We start from the raw sequence: 26,940 nt of genomic DNA, 5'->3' as shown, positions 1-26,940 counted from the left end.
TTCTACTCCACATACCATCTAAGGTTAACGGCGAAGTGACCTCATTCATCTTGCCAGCCGTTGATCCTGTGCTCGTTCGTCTGCTTTGCTTTGCTGATGTTATTGTGTTACTTCCTGGTCAGCAGCTACTGTTCTCGTAGATGTCGGTTGAGGGATGAAATGAGCGGCTGCTGCTGCTCCGAGGGAGCCCCGTGCCTGCAGGCAAAGCTGACCCTGCCGTCCTCCTACGACTGTCTGCGATGAGACGGCGATCCTCGCTTCAGGCTACAAACATACAAGAGGGGGGGGGGTGGAGGGAGGGCGGGGGAGGGCAAGCCTGCATGGGGCAAAGGCTTAATTTGCCGGTTTTGTCACTAAATTTCAAAAAGGGAGCTGCTCAGAAGTGTAACATTTTACACAGTGTTTAATCCCACTCTGTCATGGCAAACAAGGGGCTAATGGGGAAAAATGGGGTGAGGGAGTTGGGGGTGGGGTGGTTGGGAGCTTTTCCCTGAAGTGTGGGGAGCCGGTTGACTGGTGGTTTGCATGGTAGTTTGCATCCTAGACAGCCAAATCTGCACCCACTTATGGCACAAAGTATATTTTGTTTGTAATTTAAAACAATGTTCCCTGCTATCAAGATAGTAAGCTGCAGATTTCATGAAGGATATTGAGGATTTTTCAGAAATTATATATTTTAAGCGTCAGTGTCTTAGAACAACTTAGACAATTACAGCATTAGTTGTTTGTTCAAAAGCTTCGAATCACTTGTATATTTACATTTTCCTCTTGCAGTTGTATGAATACAGACCGTCTTCCTTCAGCAGCAAAGGCTAGAGATGATACACTGACACAAAACCTCTCAAGGAAGATGTCAGAGTGGATGGTTGGCCTTATAAAGCGTGCAAAAAATCATGCATTCATTCAGTTTCTTTCCTTCAGTTAACACTGGTTTCTTTACTATCAAGGCAATCTTTTCTTAACCCTAACCCTAGAACACGTTTGTTTTGTCTAAAATCCATGAAATGCTACGATGAGTTGCTTTTGGAACAACCACATGGATTGATTTGAAAAGGCAAATGACCCGGTTTGTCGTTTCGGTGCTAGTGACGAATCTTGAAGAGGAGCGAGTTAACTCGAGGCGTGAGAGGGAGTGAATCCAAACTCCCGCTTCTGTATCGTGCTTGCGCAGATGTGCATGAGAGCCAGGTTCACCTCTGGTTCAGCCTCTCCTTCAGACTCTCGCACCCCTTGCGCCAAAGGAGTCCTTTCATGAGCACATCTACTGAGCCGAAGAACGAGTGAGAGCTGCTGCTCAGCAACAGACTCGCTCAGCGGGCTAGCCCGGTCGCACAAAGCAAACCCGCTCACTCAGTTGCAGACTTTTTGCGTTTATAGGGCTGGCCTCGCCAAAAATGTATCTAAAACACAGTTTTTTGAGGCTTACTTGAATCACTTTTAGGTGGTATTGTAGTGAGCTGTGTCCTGAATTAAACGAGGACTGCATCGATTATCACAAACGGCAGTTTACCTTTGAATGTACTACTATAACACTGTGTATCACGTCCTAGTGGCAGTGACGAGGAGAGACAGCAAACAAAAAGGTATTTGGTATTTTTTTTTTTTTTTTTGGAACTAAACCACATATCTCTTTGAGTGACAGCCAGCAGTATTTTCAAGGCTTTCCTTCCTAGTGTAGCCCGGGCGACAAACTGCACATCACAAGCCGGCCAAGATGGCATCCATCGCACAGCCCTGCCACTGATCTCACCGCCATCGGCCGCCAATCAGACTCATCACATAGCTGCCTTCTGCTTGCTGACAGCAGCCAGGGCCAAGAAAGTTAACTCTTCCTCCTCCAGTCTGGACACAAAAAAAAAAGAAATACTAAAATAACTGGCTCTTTCTGTGTCTCGCTTTCTCTTTGTTTCTGGTCAGACTGTACCTGCAGAAAACAGGACTGAACCACAGCAAGCGATCACTCTCTCCAGGATCCACCTCAGCCTTCTCACTGTCACCAGGACAGCAATGCAGCTGTGGGGTTTTTCTTTTTTCTTCTTCCTCCTCTTCTTTTCTTTTTTCACAGCCAGGCCAGGCTTATCATCTCAGTTAGCATACACAGCACTGTGGTGAGTTATTGTGTGGATGTGCATAGTGAACATCTCTAACTTAATTGGGAATATTGAATAGCAGATAATTAGATATTTGATGTGACACGTGGCGTCTAATGGGCTTGATGCAGTGGTCTCATGTTGTTCCCATAGCGAGAGGGATTTTTGATGTGTTGTCAGGCCCCAGTGTAAAAATAACTGAAGTGACAGCAGTGACTTGGTTGTCAGTGTTGTCGAGGCTGGTGCGGATTTTCACAGCCGTGGGTCCTGTGTATGTGTGTGTACGCCTGTGCGTACGCGTGTTTGTGTGTACGCGCGTGTCTGCGTGCATGCCTGCACTTGTATACGTGTGAGTGTGAGTGTGTGTGTGTGTGTGTTTGTGCACGGCAATGTTGTGGGTGACAGTGCTGATCGCTGTGTGATGACAGCCTATCATTGTCGCTGTGCAAGAGTGAGAGTGGCAGGGGGGCCTTTTTGGCATGTGTTTTCTCCACGCCTTCATCTGTGTCTATGGCACTCCGAGCTTGGCTTAACAAAGAAGAAGCAGGGTGGTGAGGTGGGGGGGGGGTGCCGGATGTCAGAGGTTGGGTGGGGCTAGCCGTGGAGAAAATGTGTTGGTAGCGCCGTCGCATGGTGTCACCTCCATCCACGGTTCAGGAACAGGAAGCAAAATTCACAAACTCTGTGGAACACAAAAAAGTCACCTTGGCAAACAGCTTCTTTTTTAAACTCTTGGTCAAAAGCACAGCTAACTGATGTTTAACCATCAGTCACATTTAAAAGGTGCTCAAGTAGGGACCACCATTGCTGCAGGTTCGTCGGGTCTACGGGGCCGGATCCGTCGCACAGACCCTCCGACTGCATTTATGCATTGGTTCAGCTGCGTTTCACACCAAGCAAACATGACGTTATCAACAAGTGCCATGTGGGAGCAGACATTTCTTTCTCTGGTCAGGAATTTGGTATGGGGAAGGACTTCTGTAAAAAACTAGCCTCAAGCCATTATTCACAGTGTGTTTCAAACAGACGGATTACATGATTCTCTGTCAACACAAAGCTCTGCACTGCTTGCAGTCCGGAAACAATGGGAAAAGCCTCCTTCATCGTGGTGTTATCACTGTATGTGGCAAAAGAAACCAAAACAGCATTCACGTTGGAAATGATTTCCCCAAACCAACGACTGCAGGAGCAAAAAAACGCCCAGAGATGGTGGCCTTGGCATGCTAGTGAACCAGCAGGACTCATTTAAAAACCGCCCGTAATGGCTGTTGAAAATGCACATACAGCACACACACACACGCGCGCAAATGGGTGAAGTAAAATTATCTCGGTGAAGTGACAAGGAAGTGACAGGCTGCCCATTAAATCAACACCCAGGAACTGCAGCTTCCTACCTTCCTACCACTCCGGCGATGCATGGCCATTAACTGGACTGTCTGTACTCTCCACATTCACCAAAGCTTCACTCATCTGCACACTCCTCCACGGGGGAAAGCACAATGAAATAGACCATAAACGGCAACCATTCTCCCTGATTGTGTCTGATCTGTTGATCTTTTTTTATATTAACAACAGAAAATAATCTATAATAAATGTGAACTTTCATGCGCGTCTTGACATTTGTCAATTCCACACTCCTCATGCCTTCGCTGTTATTTCCTTTCAAGTTCAGGTTGAGTTCACATGTTCCTCTGCAGTTATTTATACCAGACATGTTGTGACAAAACCTGACATTTACTCTTTCATCAACGGAGACGGCAAACTTTTCAGACGCGACAGAGGCAATCCACTGCATGTTGTAAACTCGGAGGATTGCGAGAAACGTACGCTTCATAAGTGCGGAGGCAGTTAACCTTTGATAAACAGATGGACAACTCCAACTGGTGCTGTGAAATTAACAGGCTCGAAATAACAACGGGACGATTACGTGCAAGCTGCCTGCAATGGCGGCCTGCTTCATTTTCCCTAAATTTCACTCTTGTTTCTTAAAAAACGGACACCGCAGCGGTCAGGGTAGTTCTCAAAGAGAGGACTTAGGGCAACCTAAGGGTCCTAAGCAAAGTGAGCACAGTTACATCTGGAGAATAAACAAATGCCTATTGTAATCATACGTTTCACTTTGTTTCTCAAACTAAAAATAGAAATCTACTGCCTCAGTTGTACTGAGTCATATCCAGCGTGAACCCATATGTCAGTTATTTATCTCAGCAACAAAAAGGCCTCTCTTGATAGTCCTCTGTCTTCATTGCAGTCCAAGAAACCCTGTCAGCAACCTCTGACTACAAAAACCAATAATGCTAATGGAGGGTCACCAGGGAGCAGTGATTGAGCTGGCTGGGGGTAATGCAGGGATACCGCTTCCAAACAAACACATTGAAGTTCTTTACGGGAGGGGAATGGATGTACAATACATGCCACTGAGGTCCAAACCCTCTGGGAAATAATCATTTTATATAAGTCTTAGAAACAGCATTTAGAGCTTTACAGGACACTAAAACTCTCCATAAAAAAAGCTTTCACTGCAGGTTTTTTCCAGACCGTTGAAAAACTCCCCCACACCACATGCGATTATTTCTGGCCACACATTTGATCCTAAAGAAAAAGAAGAACAGAAATATATTGACTGGTTGTGGTCAGGGAGGAACCGGCATCAGGGCCGCGGAGGTTAGATCATCTGTATCCTGTCCTGTGTGAGATAATGTCTAGTCCGCTGTAATAAGGCTCTGACACTAAATGGATATTGTGCTGTCTTGCCACATCTTTGTATTCAGCACAAGCAAACTTTACTTTACACACATAGCCAAAGCTTGTAGCTTGAAAAGCCTACAGCTAATAGTCCCAATTCCACACAATCTGATTTCAATTGACATGAATGTCGCTGCCTTTGAATCGCCATTGGTTATGTATTATAGAAGTTATTCAGTTTCAAGAATTTTAACAAAAAAATGTACTTTGTTTACTACAGTCTGGGCCACATACAGAGCCTTTGATATATTTTACAGGCTGCATGTCTTTTTTTTTTTTTCTTAATATGATGTCAATAGAAGATAGATTTTCATTTGCGATATCACCAACATGATAAAAGGTTGTTATAATTCTAAGGGTAAACGGCTGGAGAGGGCCCACAAACATTATTTCGCAGGTCAGAAAACTCTTACTAAAAGCAGTGCATGCATTGGTTGGGGATTCTCCTACTCCTTGCTCCTGATGAATGTTCATCAGGTTTGTCGGGTCATAGTTAAGTGGTTTGAGACATGGGTGTGGCCATTTTCTGTAGGTTGACAATGCAGAAAGTTTCACACATAGACAGAGAAAACCAGGTCTGGCTTTAAAATGTATACCTGTTAATTATTATTGTTATAAGTATAAAAAACAATCTGCAACTGACTCGGGTTCATCACCCTAGTTATGACAAGGTGTTAGTGAGTGAACTTTAAAGCCTTAACTCAGCTTATTTAGTGGTCTAAGCTTGGCTACATTTTCTATTTGCCATCCTTAAACCTGTTCAAAGTTGTTTACCAACTGAAGCCTAACCAGTCGATGGCTTTTTCCTTTAACCGACACAAATGTGTTTCTACACATGATGCAAGAATGTTTTGTTCACATAATTAGATTCTAGCTAGATATATCTGGATACCTGGACCGGACACAATAACCTCCTAGTGGTACAAGAACCTTCATAAACATAAGCAGGAAACCCCCAGTCGGCTATGTCAAGGGACAATTCTAATAAAGTTTGTTCAAACAAGATGGCGGTGTCCTCAATGTAAAGTCGCTCAGGTGAACAATCAGGCCCCCTCTCAAACTGCACATCAAACAGCAACCAATCTGTGCGAATCCGCACAGTGTCTGACTGGCTTTAATGTTCATGGCAACAGACTGAGCTGAAATGAGATGAATATTTCCCATCAAGCACCAGCATCAGTACAGTAATATCAGTGGACAGGTGACCTACAGGCTTATAGGACCTCCGGATCCTCATCCATGCCTGCCCGGGTTGAGGCCTGTCCAGAAAAAGGCCCCGAGGGTCCATACTGTACCTCACAGTCATGTCTAATTTTGGTTACTGCGGCAACGGCAGGGATTAGGAGCGGGATGAGGGAGGGGCTCCTCTAACAAGACTGGTCATATGCATAATTCATGTAAACGAGCCAGGCAAGGAGAGGGGGGGCAGGAGCAGTTGATGCATGATGAGCACTTCCCAAAGACACACACACAGAAAATCACAAATAACACGAAAACATAACCATGAGCTAATTGAGATAACAATATTATTGTTCATATTTACAAATTTGTGAAACATCAACACCCATTTACCAAATCCAGTTAAACGCAGCCGTAATCTAGTCATACCTGCTAAAGCCTCTATAACCACACCTCTATCTGCTGATTTACAACAACAGAAAAGCACCATGTCACACACAAACACAACAACAAACAACATATCTAATTAACGCTTCATTCACTGAAGCACAAATCACGTGACGCTGATGAGAAGTGGTGTCAGCGGTGCGGTTTAACACCCACCACTGCTGAGGCTTGGAGAGCGATCACATCCAACGGAATGACGGAGGGTCATGTCAACAATATTAGTCGTTTTCACTCATGAACAGATGTCTTAAGGGACAAGATTATGGTTGTGATTTCACTGTGACTCAACATGCATATCACCAACGCGTGAATGTGTGTGTGTGTGTGTGTGTGTGTGTGTGTGTGTGTGTGTGTGTGTGCTTTAGTCTGGGTTGTCTGTATTAGTGCATTTGAATGCACTTGTTTATGTATATGTTGCTTCTCAGTGGACATGACAAATGTGTCGCCCCTTCAGTGTGTGCTACACCAAGATGCCTGCTTCCACCTCCCCTCAAAAACACACACACACACACACACACACACACAGCCACCTCTGCGCCCTCGCTCTCCCCTTCTTGCCTCTCCCCCACCTGCATAATAACCCCCCTCTGTCTTCCCTGCCAGAGTGCCCATGTCCAAACCAAACACAACAGATCAACAACTCGGCATGCAGATCGTGTCACAGGATAAATTATGCGCAGCGTGTCAGCTTCATACGTGGGCTCTCGGCTGGCTGTCCGTGACATGTGTCAGGGTGCCCCTGCGTCTCCGCCGTACAACGCTAATGACGTGATGCCGGGTTAGCCGCCGATGCACCCCACCCCACCCCACCTCTTCGCCTGCCCTCAACCACCCCAATCCTTCTACCCCGTCGCCCACTCCTCTACCCCCCCTCCCACCCATCACGCGACGATGAGACAGTGTGTCACCTCCAGAAGGGCGGAAGGGGAAAAAAAAACCTCGGGTTTTAAGGGGATAAAGATGGACAACGGTGTCTGTTCCAGTGTGAGAGTGCGGTGGTTGATAACTGAGGCCCTTTAGACAGAAGGGTGGAATCAATATAAGGTCAGTAGTTTTATTAAGTACTCATTATCTTAAATAGTAAACATGTAGATTTTAGTGCTTCAACAAAAATTCCATACAATGATTTCCCTCAAAAATATTATTCGTTAAAATGGGAAAATTAGGGAATTTTTCATTATCAGTAATACTCATCATCTTAAAGATAATACATTATCAATGCACCTACATTTCTTTTCCATTCGGAGGTACACAACACTGAACCAAATGCCAACGGCCAGTATCAGCTCTGTATATCGGTCTCTAACCCTTACCCGACATGACATGTAAGACCTTTTTAAAACAATTTACCGGTCACCCGCTCCTCCCTCCCCTCGAACCCCCTCCCCTCAAATCTCTACCTTCTCTCTCCCCGCTCAAGATGGTGCATTTTTTATTTATGCCCTCTGTTTTTTTTTTTTTTGTTTTTTAGTCTTTGTATGCAAATCCTGTCTGACTTGTCTGAATTATGTGTGTCTGTCCGGGAGCCTCTGTGATTCGGAGTGACTGAGGATTGCACACACGGTGATTGCATCCACTGGGCCTACTCTGAGCCTTGCATAAGTAATTGAGATGTCAGTATGTGTTCTCATATTCCCACAACAAAACTGTAGGAAAACATGCACTGTTGAAGGTCATTTGAATAATTCCTTAATGGAAGGGAGGCCTTGTTTTTTCGGGATGCATGAAAAAGCAAATGTCAATGATCAAAATCAAGCAGCATCATATCTTATGGAGGCAGCACTGATTCCTGGAGCACTTCACCCTCGATCTATCTCCTTGTCTTTCCCTCTGAAAAGAGAGATAAGGGATAAGTGTCTTTGTGCATATCAAACACAACACCAGCCACTATTTCTCAAGGGTCTTTTTGAAACACAAATTGGTTTTGATACATTTTCTATGGTGACCCCTTTGATTTGAAATTGGAAATGACGGCGAACGGTAGTTCTCTTATTCATAAAACCACTGGGAGGTCAATGTCTGAATCATACATATACACACACAGGATAATAAGATATAAGTCATTAATCTTTCATATGTGGATTATCATTGTAGCTATAGACATGTCCCCAGGTGATCAGGCATATATGGATAGATTAGCTCTGTTATACAGAGGGGGGGGGGGGTGCACAAAGGAAAACATGTTAAAGATATATTTGAAGTGGTCCTCATGTTGGAATCTGGAACATTGTATGAAATGGCGTAGCATGATTTAGTATACGTCTAAATACAAGTCAAAGATATGAAAAAAGAAAGAAAGAAACCCTTCCAAAAAAAGAGAAAAACAAATACAGTGCAGTGTAGATAGGGGATGGATAGGTATTGCATCTTGTTTTGCAAAACCACATCCCTCATCCACCAAGATGGAGGACACATTTCATCCCCTGTATTCTTTATGTTTCGTCCGCTCCTGTGATGGATGAAAGGCCTGGCGACGCACCTGCAGTTCTCATCCACCACCACATCATCACTAAAGGCTTGGCAGACCGAGATGATCTCCTCGCATCCGTTAGCCTGCTGCTGTCAAACACCGTCATTCTCCAAAGACGACTCTGTCATATCGACCCTCCCATCACAAAATAAACCCACCTTGATGAAAGACTGCCGCGTGTCCATCAAAGAAATATAAAATACACTGCTACTGACACCAGCTGGAGTGCTGCACTCTCAGTTACAGTGGCATGACTATCCTCAAGGACGTAGCATTAAAAAAAATCTACAATATTCAATGTATCCGAGTTGAAAGAAGACAAACTAGTAAATAGATGTTAATAAATCAGAAAGCTGTTTTTGTAAATAAAAGGCTGACTGTAATGGACCTCATCAGATTATATTTATAGCTAATGCAGTTCACCTCGATAGGACAATACAAGCGTAAAACATTTAAAAAGTACAATTTTGGTTTATTTTTGTTAAAAGATGTCATTCATTCTTCAATGTATTTAATACACCGTAGAAGCTTTATGTAAATTCAAACATGTTTCGCTATTGAGCCTTGAGAGTCATTTTCTAGTAGAACATTATGCAAGACCTGTACCCAAAATGTAATAAATTCTAGGTGGAAAGAGTATCCTTCTAGAATATTTGACTCAAGTTAATGTAGTTACTTTAAAGTAACGTAACTCAAGCAAAAGTAAAAGCACTTAAGTGAAACATGACCCCTAATGTCCAAACCAACACACGGGCATTGTGCAGTCTGTGCTTACAACTGATGATCAACTACATAAATATACATTCAAACATTCGTCAGCGTAACCTCACAAGAATTAAGCAGAAAAGAGATTAAATATAACGAGCTATGGACACAACGGCACCTGAAACTTCTTCTGGAACCAACAGTAGAATCAAACATCAGCAAAGCAGACACCGTGGACATGTATGAACAAATATAAACTACACTGCAGCCACTAACACACATGTAACAGCGAAGAGGTTGTTGTTGTTCTCATCTTGAGAGTTCAGCAGTGTGTTGTTGTGAGTTACTCACCTGTCTGAACGGGATCCTGCAAGTCCTGCTCAATCTGCTTCAAGTTCAACGTCTCTGTCCCAGTATAACCAGTCCACTTGGCCTCTCTGGTCCCACGGTGATCCTCACATTCAAAACCTTTTGAGCATCAGTGAACAAGAGTCTCAAACAGCAGGAAGTCCTCACACACCTCACTGAAGGTAGAAGCTCCTCAATGAAGCAGAAGTCATCCACCATAAGCATGTTAGCATTTGGCATGTTAGCCAGACCCAACGTACCCCATGCTGTACAGGTGACGAACATAGTGGGTGTGTCATTAGCATGCTCGCCGGCATTAACTCGGTCATTAATTATGATAGATGCAACGTTTTTGTTTAACCATTTTGAGGTACAATTATGCCTAAAACCACATCATATATGTTCCTTAATTTGATTGTGCTTGAAGTGACCCCGGCGGCCCGTAAACGCAAACTTGTACAACGTATCATTTCCGTATCATTTAGATACTTGTGACAATAGTACTTAAGTATAAGTAAAATTACGAAGTTTTGAAATACTCAAAAAGTACAAGAAATGAAAACAACTGGAAACATAAATACCCGGATCTTGCCAGTAGCCTTACCAAACACGGGTCTGCTGCTACGAGAAAATTAAAAAGACATTTTAAAAGCATAAAATAAAGAGTTGTAGTATTATATATTCAGTGTGTGTGATTAAGGTTGCGACACTAACAGAACACTGTGGTGCTATACAGACCCCTTATAGAAAGGAGAATTGTCCCAGATCCCACACATTTTACAGTATGAAGCTGAGCAACATAATTGACTCAAGTCTACAAACTGACTTAAATCAACATAAAAATAGAGTGAGGCAGGTATCTCGTGCACAACGTGAATACTGATCACTTCTTCCTGAATGCAATTCCCACAATGGGGCGTTTTATCAGGATCCAAACAGATTCCTCCGACTTTAGTTTGTGATCCAGTTCAAAGGCTCTCAATCGTTGTTGCTTTGTTTGTTGATTCTCCGTCAGACATTGTTTGTTTGGTTTGAGGTATTTTGGAAGGGTATTAAAACCATACGTCGGAGTTAGCGCGAAGTTGGAGGTTTTACAGACGGCAGACACGCGCCCGGGATCCTCAGCAGGGGCTTTTTGTCTTTGTTCCGCGGGTTGACAATGATCTTCATGCCGCTATACAAACCAGGAACAAGGACCACGAACATAAGCCCAACAAAAGATTTGTCAGGAAACCACAGGTGTGCATGTGTGTGTGTGTGTGTGTGCGTGTGTTTCCGCTGAGCATACATACATTGGAGGTAATGACACAGCTTGGAGCTTTGGAGATGAACTTCTGAGGAAATATCAGAAGCACTGGGACCAACACGCCCTCCCTATTTAACCTCACTTCTCTGTGATCTCCTAACCATAGAGGGACACCTCTCTATCAACAGATGACACAAACATACACAGCATACTTGGTGCGATGAACTGAGAGTAAAGAGTATACACTGCAAACACCAAGACATCTGTTCTATCTCGGCAGAGGCAGGCGCGAGTTATGCAGGTTAATACTCCCCGTGTTCCCACCAGCCCAGGTAATTTTGTTATTCCGTTTGTGCCCTCTGTCTACACCCACCCCTGTCTGCTGTACATAATGGTCCCAGCCCTGAGAGGAAGCAGGCATTTACTTATACAAAACCTTGAGGAAATCCCTACCAATCCTTAGGGCTCACGTTCAGCAGCGCCCCAAAACACAAAGGCTATGCAAATCTGCCCAGCCCGCGTTTATCTACCCTCGGTTTCCGTTTGCACCACGGGAAACCAGCATTGTGCCGTGCGTGGCGATTATCGCATGTAATTTACATAGAATACGCACAGGAAACAGTGCGCTGATCTCTAACAAAGCAGGCAAGAGTCTCTATCGGCTCAGCAGCTATCTGACGGCACAGCAAAATTACAGGTTTAGCTGTGGGGTATTAAACCTACAAGGTGTTTTTTATTTCTGGTGTGCAGGGAACACTATCTCCTCCAAATGTTGCTTGTTTATCTGCCTTGTTTGTTTTATAACCCAACTCTAGCAGCCCCTTCCCGAGGAAGCTGCACCTTCAGCCGGGGCTAATCTACCCGCTGCCTGTGTTTCCTTTGTCACTGAATCCATGTATCAACACAGCGAGGTGCAGCCAGATCGAGGAGGTGCGTAATTGCAGAAAGACACTCGCGCTAATATAGCTGGGGAGAGTGAGCGTGCGTGTGACTGACTCAGCCGACACGAGACATGTTGTGAGTGTGAGGAATGGAAGTCATAACACTGCAGCACGGCGTCATCCATACAAAGGCTGGCACTGTGAGTACTCTATCAGAGTCTTGAGACATGAGGGCGAGATCAGAGATCAGATTCCCGATGGTTTACCTGCAGGGCTGCCTGAGGAAGAAAACCCCACAACTTGCTGGCGGTCATCTGGAGGTCATTGTGCACAAGGGATCACTTTCAGCTCTCGCTGAAGCTAAATGTTAAGGCCATGGTGTACATTGAACACGGCGTAAGAGAACACAACAGCACACAAAGCAGAGACAACAGAGGAGAGCGGAGGACTTGACCTGAGACGACGTAGAAGCTGATTGATGTGTAAAATACGGTGCAGACATCTTCTGACATGTTCTGCAAGCAACTACGCAAACATTCATTTTTAGATGAGATCAAAGTAAATGGAGCAGAGAGGCGAAGGTTTTCTGCACTAAACTACATTTTTTTCACTGACTGACAATCACACACTCGGTTCAGCCGATAAACGCTAACAAAAAAATTACACTTTATCCTTCAATGTTATCTGAATAAATCTGCTCAAACGTGGCGTGTACTGCACACATGTGCGTTGGATTGTGGCCCTGATGAACGATGCAAGCGATGCACGCTCACCAATTGACAATTCGTGTGTGATAGAGAAAATGAGAAAAGGGACAGCTTCATGCTCATGTATCAAATGAACAGTTGTGTTAATTACTGGTTGCTTCAGTGAGGCCGGTCAGGAGGCTTGATCAGGCAGCACAGACACCCATCTGATTTTGTTCCAAGACAGGCGAAAGTACACTGCCGTCATTAATATAACACTGATTCTTTCAGAGGGCCCTCCGAAGGCCAGTCACAAGCCTAGCATGAGTTCCTCGCAGTACAATAGCCACCCTTACAGACTTATCATCCCCGTCATCTTCATTATATATATAATCATCAGCAGTATGATGTGGCTCAGTCATCAGTTATAAGTATGACACCAGTGACTTTTCCTTTTTCTCTTAAAATGTTGTACACGTACGTTGGCCTGCTGTAGAACACCAACAGTGAGACGAGGGCCTTTTGGATCTCCTGCTGCAATGCTTCAATATAACCCCCCCCCCACAAAAAAAACAAGAAATCCTGTTACACTGGGTTCGGATTTAATATGGGTACGATCGCTTTAATCGGCCGCCAAGCAAACGTTATAGAGTGGAATTTTATACATGTTGAGTTTGGTGCACCACCGTGACAAATGAACACACAACCACAAATGGACGACTGTTAACAACTGCTTTGGGGTTTATTTTACAATTGAGAAAGAAATGAAACAAACTAATCGTTGCTAAAAAGTTTTTTTTTTTTTTTTTTTTTACAATATTGTCGATAAAACATTGAAATGTATAGTCATTGTGCATCGCTTATTTATTTTCCACACCATTTCATGCATCAAATTGGATGCAAGTATAATTAAAATCATTTCTGTAAACCAAGCCAAAGAAGCTAAATTTGTATTTTCTTTAAAAAAAGGACATTTTGTAGCTCTACAGCATATATCTATATACACCATCTGTTTTTATTTTTTATCATTTTTTTTGTATATAAAATGACAATATAAAAGTTAGAGAATGCACACACCTTAAGATACAAAGAATGTTGAGCTGTTTCAAATGGTAAGATATGTCTTATGGAGTACTGACATTTCACTGGTAATCATTTACATGTAACGGACTGTTCTCTTTACAGTTGAATAAAGCCACACAATTTAGAAAGAGAATGTTGTAACAAACCATACAACTGGAAAATTGCTATAAGGTGATACTTCACAACAAGGAAAGGTTTTTTGAGCAAACTTGCATACTGACGGCCATTCATTTTCACTGATTGACTCGTAACCAGAAGCAGCATTTCAGTTTTTCCAAATGTTCACGTGATCTTTTTTTCTAATACACTGACAGACTTATGAGCAGGCCATTCATCATCAGAAACATTGCAGTGACAGGAACCCAAAAAAAGGAGAAGGGGGGAAATGATGGTCCTTGATCTTTTAAAATCTGACGGATTTTGACAAATGCAAGATATTTCAAAACATGTTCTCTTTACAAATTCAGAATTCAACTGTCTAAGGTGCTACTTCAGTCTTTCGGGGTATTCTTTCATTCTTTTGGTGTATACATTTAATTTTCACCTTCTTCATATCAAGTATTTTACAGTTTTCTCTCCCACCAATTCTTTTCCCACTCGCCACTTTTACCATTGAAGCAGTAGTTGTATTTTTGCCATGAAAAGATTAAAATCTTGTGTTTAACCTCGATTCACTAAAATACATGCACAGATCAGACAAATAGCATATAAATATATTACAAAATAAGTGTAAAAAAAAGCTTGGCAAAACAAAAACAAATCAACATGAAAAGACATGGTCCAGTCAGGCAGTTATCACAACAAAAAAAAAATATAATAAGACCGATTTTTTTCTGGCGGCTCAGTTCGGCCCAGTGCAGTAACTGTGAACAATGTCATTTTAGTGCAATGAAATTCTAGTCAGTTCCACAGCTGTCAGTCTCTACTCTCAGTTCGAGACCCCGCTTAAACCTTCTCCATCTTGTCTAGCTTCTCCAGTTTCTCCAAAGCATTGACGTACACCAGGTGGTCCTCCGGAGACTTGCCGTGGGTCTTGCTGAGGTGCAGTTTGACTGCGTGTTTGCTGACGAATGTCCTATTGCAAAGTCTGCACTGGTACACAGAGCTTATGTCGTCCTCTGCCGTGGTCAAGGCTGACAGGGGGCTGCCGAATGTCATTTTGTCTGTGATCACCTTTGAGGCAGCCTGCTGCTCCCGAAGGTGCTCAGTTGACAGTTTGGACAGGTCTTTCAAGCTGAAGCCCAGGTGAGACTCCAGGTGGCCGATGTAGGAGGAAGGAGTCCTGAACTGGGAGGCACAGTCACCACAGAGGAACACGGGCTGGCACGAGTCCATGTTCTTGAGAAACTTGGTGCCCCCAGTCCGTCTCAGCTGGTACTTGACATTAGCCAGCCAGTGGGATATGGTGGTCATGGAGAGGCCGGTGAACTTACAGATGTGGACCCTTTCCTGGGGGCCCAGGTCAGTCATGGCGTAGCGGCCCTCTGAGGTCTCCCTCAGGCTGGAGACGAACTGTGCCTGGAGGATGAGGAGGTGCTGGGGATTCCAGTTGGATTGCCTCCCTTTCTTCTTTTGCACTGGAGAGAGGTCGTCCAGGGCGTCCTCAAATGCACTGCCGTCGGCATCCGACTTCTCTGAGATTGAGGAGGGAGTTGAAGATTTGGGCGTCAGTCTCCCAGTGAGGTTCTTCACCATATCAGAAATGTCCATCAGAGCATTCTCTCTCAGAGGAGAGGAGACCGAGTCAGGGAGGGAAATGAGGGGTTTGTTACCATTTACATTGTTGTTGGTCAGGAGCATACTGCTGCTGTTGTTGTTATTGTTATTGTTGCTGTTAATGGTGGCCTTACTTTTACTAAGGTCTATGGGCTGGTCACTGTTTTCATACAACGGATAGTGGTTGATGGGCTCAGCTGGCTTGCCCTGAGGAGTTGGGTTGAAAGCTGGCTTGTCCATCATGCTGTTGCTGATCTTGTAAAGCATAGATAGTGGGTCTGCAGCTGGGCTTACTGGTTTGGAGGCCTTACCCAGGTGTGTGTTCATGATTGACTGGAGTGCACTGAGAGGGTTGATGAAAGGACTTTCCGGTGAGTGATCGGTGATGATGCCAAGACTGTTGCCATTCGTTACCGGGGATTGGCATGCCTCAGAGCCGTTCTTTGAATGGTTGTGGTGGCCATCTACGAGGCTCTCTTTGGGCTCCTTCTTGCAGATGAACTCTGAATCTGCACTTCTCGGGCTGCTACTTCTTATACCAGATGGTTTACCTACAGAAAGGTCATTTGGAGATACTAATTGTTCTCGCTGCTCTCTTAGTGCAGGAGAGGGGGATTTTACTAGCGATGGGGGCCGGTATCGTTCCAGGCTCACCATCTTCTCCTCCTTTTCTTTCTTTACAGTGGCAGCTTTCCCTGTCACTTTCTCCACAAGCTCCTCCATGGCAGTGACATTGCTCCTGAGGGGGGCAGGGGAGGAAGGGCTTCGAGGCGAGTGGATGACTGAGCTGGGGTCAGTCACCAGGCCTCGTAGCCCACTGTTAAACATCGGCTGCATCTGGACACTCTGGACCATTGGGGGCAGAATGGTAGCAGAACTCTTCATGGCACCCTGCAGCTGGTAGGCCGCATGAATGCTCGAGTAGCCACCCCATTTGGGTGTGCCTGTCTGGGCCTTGCTGATGGCACTGGATACTGTGTTCTCAAGTGATTTGAGAATATCTAAACCCCCCTTTGGTGCCTCCTCCAGATCTTCTTCTCTAAGGTATTTATATGACGTGGCGTTAGTCTCAGATTTCTCACCTGGGTCATCTCTCTCCTCCTTGATTTTTCTCTCCACTGGCCCACCGCCTTCGACCTTTTCATCTTCACCTCCTTCCCTCTTCTCTTCTGAGCCAGAGGAGAGGGCAGGTGACACTGGCTGGGACTTAACACCACTGGGAACAGGGAGTCTGGTGGTGGTCGGTGGCAGTGGGATAGACTGAATCTTTTCTTCCACCACTGAATCAAAAACCAGCTGTTTGCCTTTCTTGGATGCAGAATTTGTAACCTTCAAAAAGTGACCAGTAACCATCATGTGGGCAGTCAGCTGTTGCAGTGTATCATGAGAGCTCCCACACTCCATGCATTTGAGGATCTGGGCTTTACGAGCTTCAAACTGCCATGTGTAGCTGGCACCATTCTGGTAGCCATAGCGGTTGTTTGGCGTAACATAGGGGTTAGCTGCGGATTTTGTATCTTTGCCAACCTCCCCAAGAGATACATTACCACCACCACTACCAGCATGGACAGAGTCTGGGGAGTATGGGGAGACGATAGCATCATGCATTGCTCGTTTTTTAGCAGAAGTGGACATTAGTTTAGTGGCCAAGGCTGGCACTGGTTCTTTGAGAGGCACTTTCTGGTAATGCTTGGTCTTGATCATATGAACACTGAGATCTTGCAGAGACTCAAATGAGTGGCCACAGTACATGCACTTCAGCACCTTCTGGGCATCCTCTTTCCCCTCCATCTCCATCAGGGAGCGCTTGCGTGGTTTGGACCAGCGCTTTCCCTGATCCTCCTCTTTGTCCTTGTTGTCATCTCGATAGTGGCCCGTCTCGTTCATGTGGACTGTTAAACCCACTAGTGTGTCATAGGCACCGCTACAGTCTTTGCAGCGGAACTTGCTTGCACCAGTGAAAACAGAACCATACAGCTTGTTGTTCTGCCGATAGAGCTGCACTGTGCTGAAGAGGCTGGGCTCTGGTAAAAGGTGGTAGGGGTTCTGCTGAAAAGTTTTGGCAAGTGCTGCCTGGTGCCAGTCATAGGCTACACCACCACCATTACTAGCCACACCACTGCTGCTCCCACTACAGCTGGTTGCACTATGGCTGCCAACAAAGCTACCTGCTGTGCCATTAGTGCTGCCACTTGCGCTGCCTGTGTGGTTGACAGTGGTGCTGGAGCTTCTGCCGTTATGGTGACTGCTAGCCATGTTGACCCCACTGCTCTTGTTTGTGGTCGTAGTTATGGAGACAGACGGAGTAGAGGCGGGCTCTGGAGTGGTATGGGCACTGTTGACACTGCCAGCTGCAGCAGGCTTAGATTTCATGATGTCCATCGTGATGCTGGACCAAGAGGCATCTGAGATGAGGTTTGCATAGACGGCTTTCATCTGTGCCAGGCTATCCTGGAGAGAAAGGCCGTTGTTGGGGCGTAAGGGCAAAGCTGAGCCTTCCCTCTCCTGACCGTCTCTGGAAGAGGTGCTCTTGAAGTCCGTCAGCCGGTCGCTGGCATCACTGAGGGGAGACCCGTATCCAGCGTCAGGGTTAGTGCCATTGCTGAGTGGAGAGTCTCTGTAACTAGGTGGCTGGCCTCCGTCCACATCTTCCTCTTCCTCGTTGCACAGAAACTCAGTGTCCTGGCCATCTAATGAGAGGCCGTCATCCTGCATGTGCTCTTCCTCATCGTGATCGCCCACCTTGAGCTCATCTTCGGGCATGTACGCTGGAGAGAAAGAGAGCAAGAGACAGAGGACAAAAAAGGGGAGAAAAGAAGAGGAAGAAAAGAGGTCAGCTCAGTGAAATTAAAGATTTACAGCACACCAACAGGAGCGCCGTCAAAATAACATGGAATGAATACTCAATGATGGGAAATGTAGGCCTTTACTCTCATCCAATGTTAGTGTGTGTATGCATGCATGAATTTGTGTGTATTTCACACACATGTGGCTCTGAAAGCCAGTGGTGAAAAAAGCCTCCAAGGGAAAAATAAATCACTGAGCTTCTGACAGTTGTCCTTTTCCTTCCCAACTCCCTATTCCTCAACACATGCCTCATGTTCCCCAGGAAATGACTGGCTGTTTGGCCTTGTTAGCCAGCTGCATGCTTGCATGTTCAACTCCCCCTTTCTCTTTCTTTCTCTCTTCCCCAAGCTTTATTGCCCTTCACTCATCCAGTGAGTGAAGTTCCGCTCCTCACATGTTCAGGTTATGCAACTGATCGGGGAGGGAAAGAAACAAAACATTCATTTGGAGATATTGCAGCTTTTCCCAACCCACTCTGATGCGCTGAAGGTCATTTTCATTTGAACTAATGAGCAGGAACTGGCAAAACAATGGTACTTGATTGTTGCAGGAAGGAGTCTGGGGCATAAGCAAATACTACTACTGTTCTGTGATCCAATATGGCATGGACAATGCTCAACAGAAATAGGTTAAAAGAGGAGAGTGAAAGGGAACTACACAAGGCTGAGGTGTAACAGGTTTACCAATAAAACGAATGAAGGCAAATGAGATAGAAGGCTAGACCATGCGTATGTATCTGTGCGAGTGTGTGTTTGCATGCTAGCGAAGAAACAACAAGCATCAGTAAGTAGGAGAGACAGGAGGTGGTTCGGAGGAGAACAAGTAAATGAAAAGTAGATGTGGGGGAGAAAGAAAAAGTGAGCAGGAGGTGGTGGGTTTGGTGGGCGGGGAGAGTGGGTGCAAGAGAAAAGGGAGAAAGAAGAGAGACAGAGAAAGAGAGAGAGAGAGGGGGTGAGGCAGGCAGGGAGACAGGAAAGACAGCCCCCTAGCTTCTTCCTTTATCTCCTTCCTGCATGGTGAGATGTGTGTCCTAGATGCCAGTATCAGTCTCTCCTGATGAAACAGATGTGCTGTCAGCTTCAAACGGCACGCTAACCTGTCATATCATAATCTAAGTGGACATAATACCTGATATATATACACTGGCAACATTTACTGCTGCCTGAGAGGAGATGGGTGGAGGAGGTGGGGGAGGTGAGCAGCTGCACCGTCGACTGTGACTGCGTGATGATGTGCGTGTGTGTGTGTGTGTGCGTGCGAGTGCCTTCAGTAAGTGCCTGTTTGCCAAAAGCGTGTTCGCCTGCATGCTCACCTCTCCGTGCCGATGAGTGTGGTTTACGCACTCTGCAGCTCATACATGTTTGCTCTTACAGTGCAAACCTGAGCCCAGCAACCATAATATTGCCTATAAGTCTGAGTTTGCTGTGTGCTACTGATACACCCCTCTCCAAATGAGCAACATACTCCCCTAACGCCTGACAGGATTTCAGTGAAATGAGAGCACTACAGGAGAACCTGGCTGCGCTTCAATCCCACTGACAGACTGAGACCGAGACAGTTTCTAAAACTCCTGAAAATCCCTAACACAGCAGATTAGCATTACGTGCCGTACTCTCTACAACACATCTGCAGAGTGTCTTCTGTTACAGTGCCTTCCCCCTCGCTAACCCTCTTCCAGAACACTAGGCTATCATTATACATCAGCCATTTAATATACAAAACATCCTGCAGACGGCTATCTGTTCTTCACAAACCCATGGAAACAGCGCAAACATACAGCAGGAATTACCTATGTGAGTCAGTCACAACGGCTGCAGACAAAAAATAAATAAATAGCTAAACCCCGATCGTCTTCAGTGCTTAATACATACACTCACACACATACACACAGAGACAGCAGGAATGAGAAGCAGCAGATCAGAAATATCACTGGGTGAGTGACAAAACACAGACTGCAGCAGGGAGGGGCTTTCGAACAATGAGCAGGTCGCCAGGGAACCCTTTGACGATCCCTGTCAATCAATGCCTGTCCTGCCATGTTGTCATGGAAACAACAAAGAGGGAGATATCAAAAGCACACACAGACAAAAGACTGGCAGACACAGACATCTGTAAAAATCACAGGCGGCAAGTGGACGGTTTCGCAAACCATAAATGTAGAATATTAGTGATGAAACGTGGCAAACGTTAGACTGAAATAAATTATCCCCCCAATCTCTTTTGAGGGGCTGCATCCATTCTGACAGGATGCTAAAATCTGAAGCGCGAGGAAGGAGAAATATCAAGAGCTACATATAAACTCTATCTGTTCAATCACCGCAACTGGAAGATGTGTGATTCTGACTGGCGGACAGATTAAGCTCTCTTCTCTCGCCCTGGACACGCATATGCGGAGCAACACCAGCAGGCAAGGGGCGGGCTCGGGAAGGGGCAGGGCTTGCGTGCCCGTCCCTGGCGGTTTGGTTTGCAGAGTGGGTGATGGCTGTGAGCAGGGCCATCTGCACGGGCGCCAAAGCGCCTGTCACTTTTGCTCGGGGACGTGCCGCCATCAAGGAGACAGGCGGCAGCGTGGCCAGGATAGCACTGCAGACTCACTGTCAGAAGCAGCAGCGATCAAGCCCCGCCACCAGCCACGCCAGATCACCGACAACACACACCAAGGAAGCAAGAATTAGCATCCGACCGAGTGTATCACTGAACTCCTTATACCTACACATATGGTTAATACACTGCTTAACAAAACGGGGATCTAGAATATGTTAAGTACCAAAAAGGGTTCGCAGTAGCCTCTTCGGGTGTTGCACAGAGCCTTTTTAAAAATGCATACTGCACAAATAGACTGGCATTCACACATTATGGTGCTGCAAAGGAGGTGGCATCAAAGGTTTTTCATGTAGGCTAACAGAAATACTTTGGGGCGACAAGACCTTTATTAGATTAGAGATGAGAGCTCAAGTGTGCGCTTTGTTCTGCATCGCTCAATGAGAGAGTTCCTGAACGACTACCACAACTGAAGCACCCTTGGTTCAGATTTGTACCGTATATGTAAAAAGATCAAAGAACGCTACATGTCGTTACAGATTTTGCATTCGCAATCTGTGTTCAGGTTTGTGCGTTTAACATTCAAAAACAAAATTACCCCGACCAGAGCCGAGCGCGCACTGAGTCCTGCTTTGCGGAACAGACGACGCTTTGATATGATGTTTTTGTGATGAGGAGACTGTGGTGAACGCCCTGTATCCTGCCTCAACACAACACTGGGCCTCGTAATGGGACAACATTGTCGACCTAAGCGCGGATCATCTCTCAAACATTCTCCCTCACACGCGGCCTGACTTTGTGTATGGCTTGATTTTTGTAAACGATAACCAAAAGAAATACAACCAGCGGACACACGTCAGTATTTTGGCAAGGAGCAAAGCAGAAACATATCACTCCTTGTCAAAACTTTGTCCGTCTTCCTCCGCCCTACACGTCTTCTCCCTTTGCTTTGCCTGAGAGTCTGCTGGTTGTTAAATCAATAAAACTCTCTGTCAGGCTCGCGGAGCTTCACCATTTGGTCGATGTCAAAGCCAAACAAACCAGATAAGAAAGGCAGAGAGGCGATGAAACGAGGGAGAGGAAAAAGATGGGGATGAAACCAGTCAGCCTCCCCTCACCACCACCTCCACCACCGCCTGCCCCATTTCTCCAACACCCCTCCTTCTATTTATTTACACACATTTCTTTATTTATTTGATGTGAGTTTGGGAAGAGGGGGCAATCACGGCAGTCATTTGCGGCACTAATGTCCAATCACAGGCCCCTTCACTCATGTGATTTAGGCAGTGTAGGAGTGGGTTCGCAGCAGAGAATGGAGGAGGGGGGTAGGTGGCGGGTGAGGTGGGGGGGCAGAGGCCGTTTAGGCCGGCCCCTAATAGGAAACTGGCAGTCTTATTCCTTCCCCAGATTCTGTTTGTCACCCCGCTCTCCATTACGTGCCTCTCAACCCTGATGGCTTTGGACAGGAGCTGATCAAAAAGCCATCGCTTGACCTACACGCCGTGGCAGAACGAGACTCGCGCCTTGCACAGGGAGAGTGGGAGAGAGGGAGATGAGATAGACGACGAGGGGGGGAGAAGGAGGGGTGTATGTCAGTGTATGCGCGGAGAGGAGAAAGAGGAGGGAGGTAGGGAGGGAGGAATGAGGAGGGAGGTGGGGGGTGATAGCTCTCGGACCGGGACAAGAGGGCTGTAAATAAAATGACATTATTATTTCCTCTGTCCCGTCATGTAGAAAAGCCAATTATGGTAATGCTGCTGCCGGCATGTCAGAGGGAATGCTGGGATGTGCTTCCCGTGAAGCGGCTAACATGAGAGCAATGCCCTGATCAGGAACACAGGCCTCAGTTTGACAAGAGACTATACAGATAGGGGGAAGAAGAGAGAGAGGGAGAAACAAGAGAGAGAAAGAGATATGAAGCCAATAACAAAGCAGCATCTGGGCCTTGTTTTCTTAACGCATAGTTATTAAGCTATCTGCAGCAGAAAATATATTTTGAAAAATGTACCCATAAGACCTGACAAAATGAAGTTTGTGGATCCACGGTCTGAAGTGTATTCTCACCATTTACTTGATATTACCCTGACAATATTTCATTCTCACTGCTCCAGTCACATATTTAAAACATTTCAGTTGCGGTTGATTTTGTGAAAAAAAATCAACAAGCAACAAAACAAACGCGAGAGGAGGCGTGCCGTACAGAATCTTATTAAAGTGCAGCTCCATGATGTGCAAATGATTGAGAAGCCCGAACTCAAGAAAAGCTATCAACCTGAAAAGTTCAGGAGTTCATGAATTATACTCTGTCACACCTCAAAATTTGACGAGATGAATTATGCAAAGACGACGGCGAGAGCGCCGGATATTGAGGGTGAAGGCGATCATTTACTTTGGAAGCTAATTCATTCTCATCTCATCTCAGGCTTCTCCAGGTATCCCGTTCTTAAAAACCCCTCTGACGCTTGATAGGGGGGCTCTCCTTAAAATAATTCCTCAGCTACCTTTCTCCCTTAACCCCCCCTCCATCACCCCCTCCTTCTGTTCTCCTCCCACCCTCCTCCTCCTCCTCTCTCCAGCCTTGCTCACATGCCCACATGGGCCCCTCCCGGGCGGAATAATGGGAGCATATGGCCTAGGCAGCACCTACACGGCCTTAAATAACTGCTGCAGCATTCCAGCTCGCTGTACCATTTTATCCCCCCCCCCCCCCCCCATTTCAAAACACTTCTAGCCTGAGTTGAGCTCAGCAAGACGGCAGCGGATGGGACATGTTCTTGAGACACGTAGCTACATAATGGACTGACGTAGAAGGTGGGGTGAATGTGAAGAAGTGCTGTGCAAACAGGATTAGTGGGGAAATTCTGTATTATTGATATTCATTGAGTCCACCACAAGCCTTTCCGGTGATCGTTTGCACTGGTGGCTCCATGCAAACACTCCGAGTCATTTTGAGTTACAGTTGCCCGGCTGCATTATGTAAAGTCACAGCGCTGCTCTTTTAGAGAGCAGTTTGTTAGCGTGTTTTTGCTTTGCAAGCGGGATGGCGGTGTCAGTTTGCCTGCCAGTCTGAGGTCTAAACCTCGACAACTACTGAGGTGGGACAGAGTCTTCCTGGACTCTGAGGGACTGTTCTGTTACCAAAAGTGGTTCAGGTACAATGCCTTCATCAGCTATTGCTGTTTGATGACCGTTTCGGGGAAGATATCGATCAGCTTCTCACGTTACAAGGCGCTTCGAATAAAGGTATCAGCTAAAATGTGCACACTACAGATTGATGTGTGGGCATTACTGTTCTGTAAAGTGTGGTGGGGTCAGAGGTCAGGCAGGTAGCCAGTGCTAAGCTGATACAGGTCATGCTCTCATGTAAACATATCAATATGGCCCACAGACATCCTTCTATCTGACCTCTAGAGAATGATATATGGATTGATGGGGAGGCCTAGGTGCAAGTATTTGTGCATACATTTGTGTACGGGCAGGTGTAAGATCCAAGAGGCATGTGGGCAGGTTTGAGTGCGTGTGTGTGTGTGTGTGTGTGTGTGTGTGTGGGTGAGTGAGAGAGAGTGAGTGTGAAAGGTGCTGCTGTTTTATTTATAGAGTGAGCGCTATTTATACCCAACTCAAAGATCAGTTCAGAGAAGCAGCTTGTGGGCCACAGCCAAGATCACTCTCCATTACCGTGCATGCACAAAACCCAAGTCACACACACACACAATCACATATACCAGAGATGGGGCTGCAAGCACAATCGTCTCTTTTTACACATGCGTGCAGCAACAACACGGGGAGACATTTACAGTATATCCAGCCAAGTGTTAGTTGGTGAAGGGGTGGGTGGGGGGGGGGATTGAGCCCACACTGACTGACTGAGTGTTCTTCATGGAGTACAGCAGGCTTTAACATGCTGGCAGATCAATACAGTGAACCAGCGCCAATCGATTGCAATTCATCTGGCTTTTTTTTTTTTCTTTTTAAATTTCATTCTCACCCACTCACACTGCGCACTGTGCTGCTGCTGCTGCTGTCCTGCGAGGCAATACATAAATAAACATGCACACGCGTGTGTGCATACACATGAACGCACAAACACGTACACACACACACACCTGTGAGTGGCTGGAACGATTGCACCCTCCATGCAAACGCGGGTTCAATAAACCCGTATGGAATTTATTTATTTTTATTGAGCATATCAGCCCATCCTGGTCTTCTCTGCATAACAAGGCCTGTATAATTAAACCATAAATTTCAGTGCGCTCCTTTAATTACCACAGACAATGTCAGGAGGCAGCAGAGTAAACAAATGGCTTTGAAGTGAGCAAGAAATGAAAAAAAGTACTTCGACACAGCTATGGAGAAGCTGTTCATTTTGGTGGGGATGTTGTTGCACTTGAAAAGGATGAAATGTTCAAAAGAGTGTGTGTGTGCATGGGGAGTACAGTATGTGTTTTATTTTCCCTCCTGTCTTTTCTAAGAATGCTTTTGAGGGATGCAGGTTCGCTGTAGAGTGAATGGAGGAATAATCAGTGCGAGTGTATCGCTGCGAGCTTGACAACGTGCAAATATGTATATTTGGATGAGCGCGGCACGCCTGCGACAACTAATGAAGTGTGTTAGGAAGAGTGTGTGTTTGCCTGTGTGTTTAAGGATTTGTTTTTCCTGAACATACGGGGGTGCGTTTGTTTCTTTATGTAATGTAGTGGGAGCCAGGGGTTCTCGTCCCTCTTGACCATGACTGGAGACATCTGCAGAGCTGTGCGTCCTATACAGTGTATATGTGCTTGTGTGTGCACGTGTATTGTGTGTGTGTGTGTGTGTGTGTGTGTGTGTACGCTTTAGGTCAATGTCAACTCACAGACCTGCTTCCCAGCAGCTTAGCTAATTACACAAGAGCCCTGAAGGCCACTTAGAACAGGTTAGCTAATTAACAAACAGGCTGATTGCAGATTAATTGAGAGGTGTTCCTAATCTTCACCCCTAAACGCAATGACAAATGCTAACTGGCTCTAATTAGGCCGGTATGGAGAGTCGAGAGTGGAGGTTGTATTTACAGTTACCGTCGCTCATATGGACGTGTGGCTTACATCCAGCTGCCTTTTATAGATCTGCCAAGCAAGTAAAACTACTCGGTTGCAAAGATGTGAACGGGACCGTTCTTCTTAGGCTGCTCCCAATCTAAACAGTCTAGGTGTGTATTTTTAAATGTATTTTACATGACTGTGCTAATTAGCACTTTGGTATTACTATAATTCTTATTATTATCAGTTTTGGTCGTGAACAGTAGTGAATTATTTTATTTATTGCTTGTAATTTTAGCTATTCAGGCTATCATATTTGTTTACTTTTACTTTAGTTTGCACTGCTTCCAATATCAACGTAATACTTATCATGATTGCTTATATACTGTAATTACTATTATGAGTCCTCTCAGTTGGAGGTCTTTATTATATTACATCTACAGTAAACATTTCAGCAATCTCCCTGTCTAAGCTCCGAGCTACCTGTGATGATAATACCCTGCAATTTCTTTGAAAACGCCCCCTCACATGTTCACTAAATGCAGTGTTAAGACTATAATGTTTGCAGTTGACCTTTCAATGTGTGTGTGTGTGTGTGTGCGTTAAGGTCTGCTCCGACATGAATGGTGTGCGTAGATCATGAAACCTGAAACGGCTGCAACACAATGGGTTACGGTGGATTACAACGACAAAATGAGGAGAAATGGGCCCCTCAGCAAGGATCTGAACCAGCACCCATCTGTGTGACGCTGACCTGCCAATAGAAAATATGCCCCACCCCCCCTTCCCTCCACACATACACACACAGTCAATCTTGCAATTTTCACAGCCACTAAAACTACTCCCAAAGGCCCGACTTCTTCCATCTGCCTGGATTCATTTATCATACAGCTCCCCTGTCTATCACACACACCTGTGCCTTTTAAGTCCCCCCCCCC

At 45.5% G+C, this 26,940-nt stretch overlaps 1 protein-coding gene across 2 annotated transcripts in view; it reads right to left on the bottom strand.

The window, feature by feature from the left end:
- Positions 1–12,462: 12,462 nt before the first annotated feature.
- LOC116399145 (teashirt homolog 1) overlaps positions 12,463–26,940 on the bottom strand; it is a 37,140-nt gene continuing 22,662 nt past the window's right edge. For both annotated transcript variants that reach the window (XM_031876066.1, XM_031876067.1), the window contains exon 3: positions 12,463–18,364. In XM_031876066.1, coding sequence (XP_031731926.1) covers positions 14,826–18,364 — 3,539 coding nt within the window. In that variant the 3' untranslated portion in view covers positions 12,463–14,825. The remainder of the gene's footprint in view (positions 18,365–26,940) is intronic.

This window comes from Anarrhichthys ocellatus, unplaced genomic scaffold (assembly GCF_004355925.1).
Source record: "Anarrhichthys ocellatus isolate YVR2014 unplaced genomic scaffold, GSC_Weel_1.0 scaffold103, whole genome shotgun sequence".
NCBI lineage: Eukaryota > Metazoa > Chordata > Actinopteri > Perciformes > Anarhichadidae > Anarrhichthys > Anarrhichthys ocellatus.
Note: the sequence above shows the minus strand (reverse complement) of the source record. Positions and strands in the feature narration are given on the sequence as shown.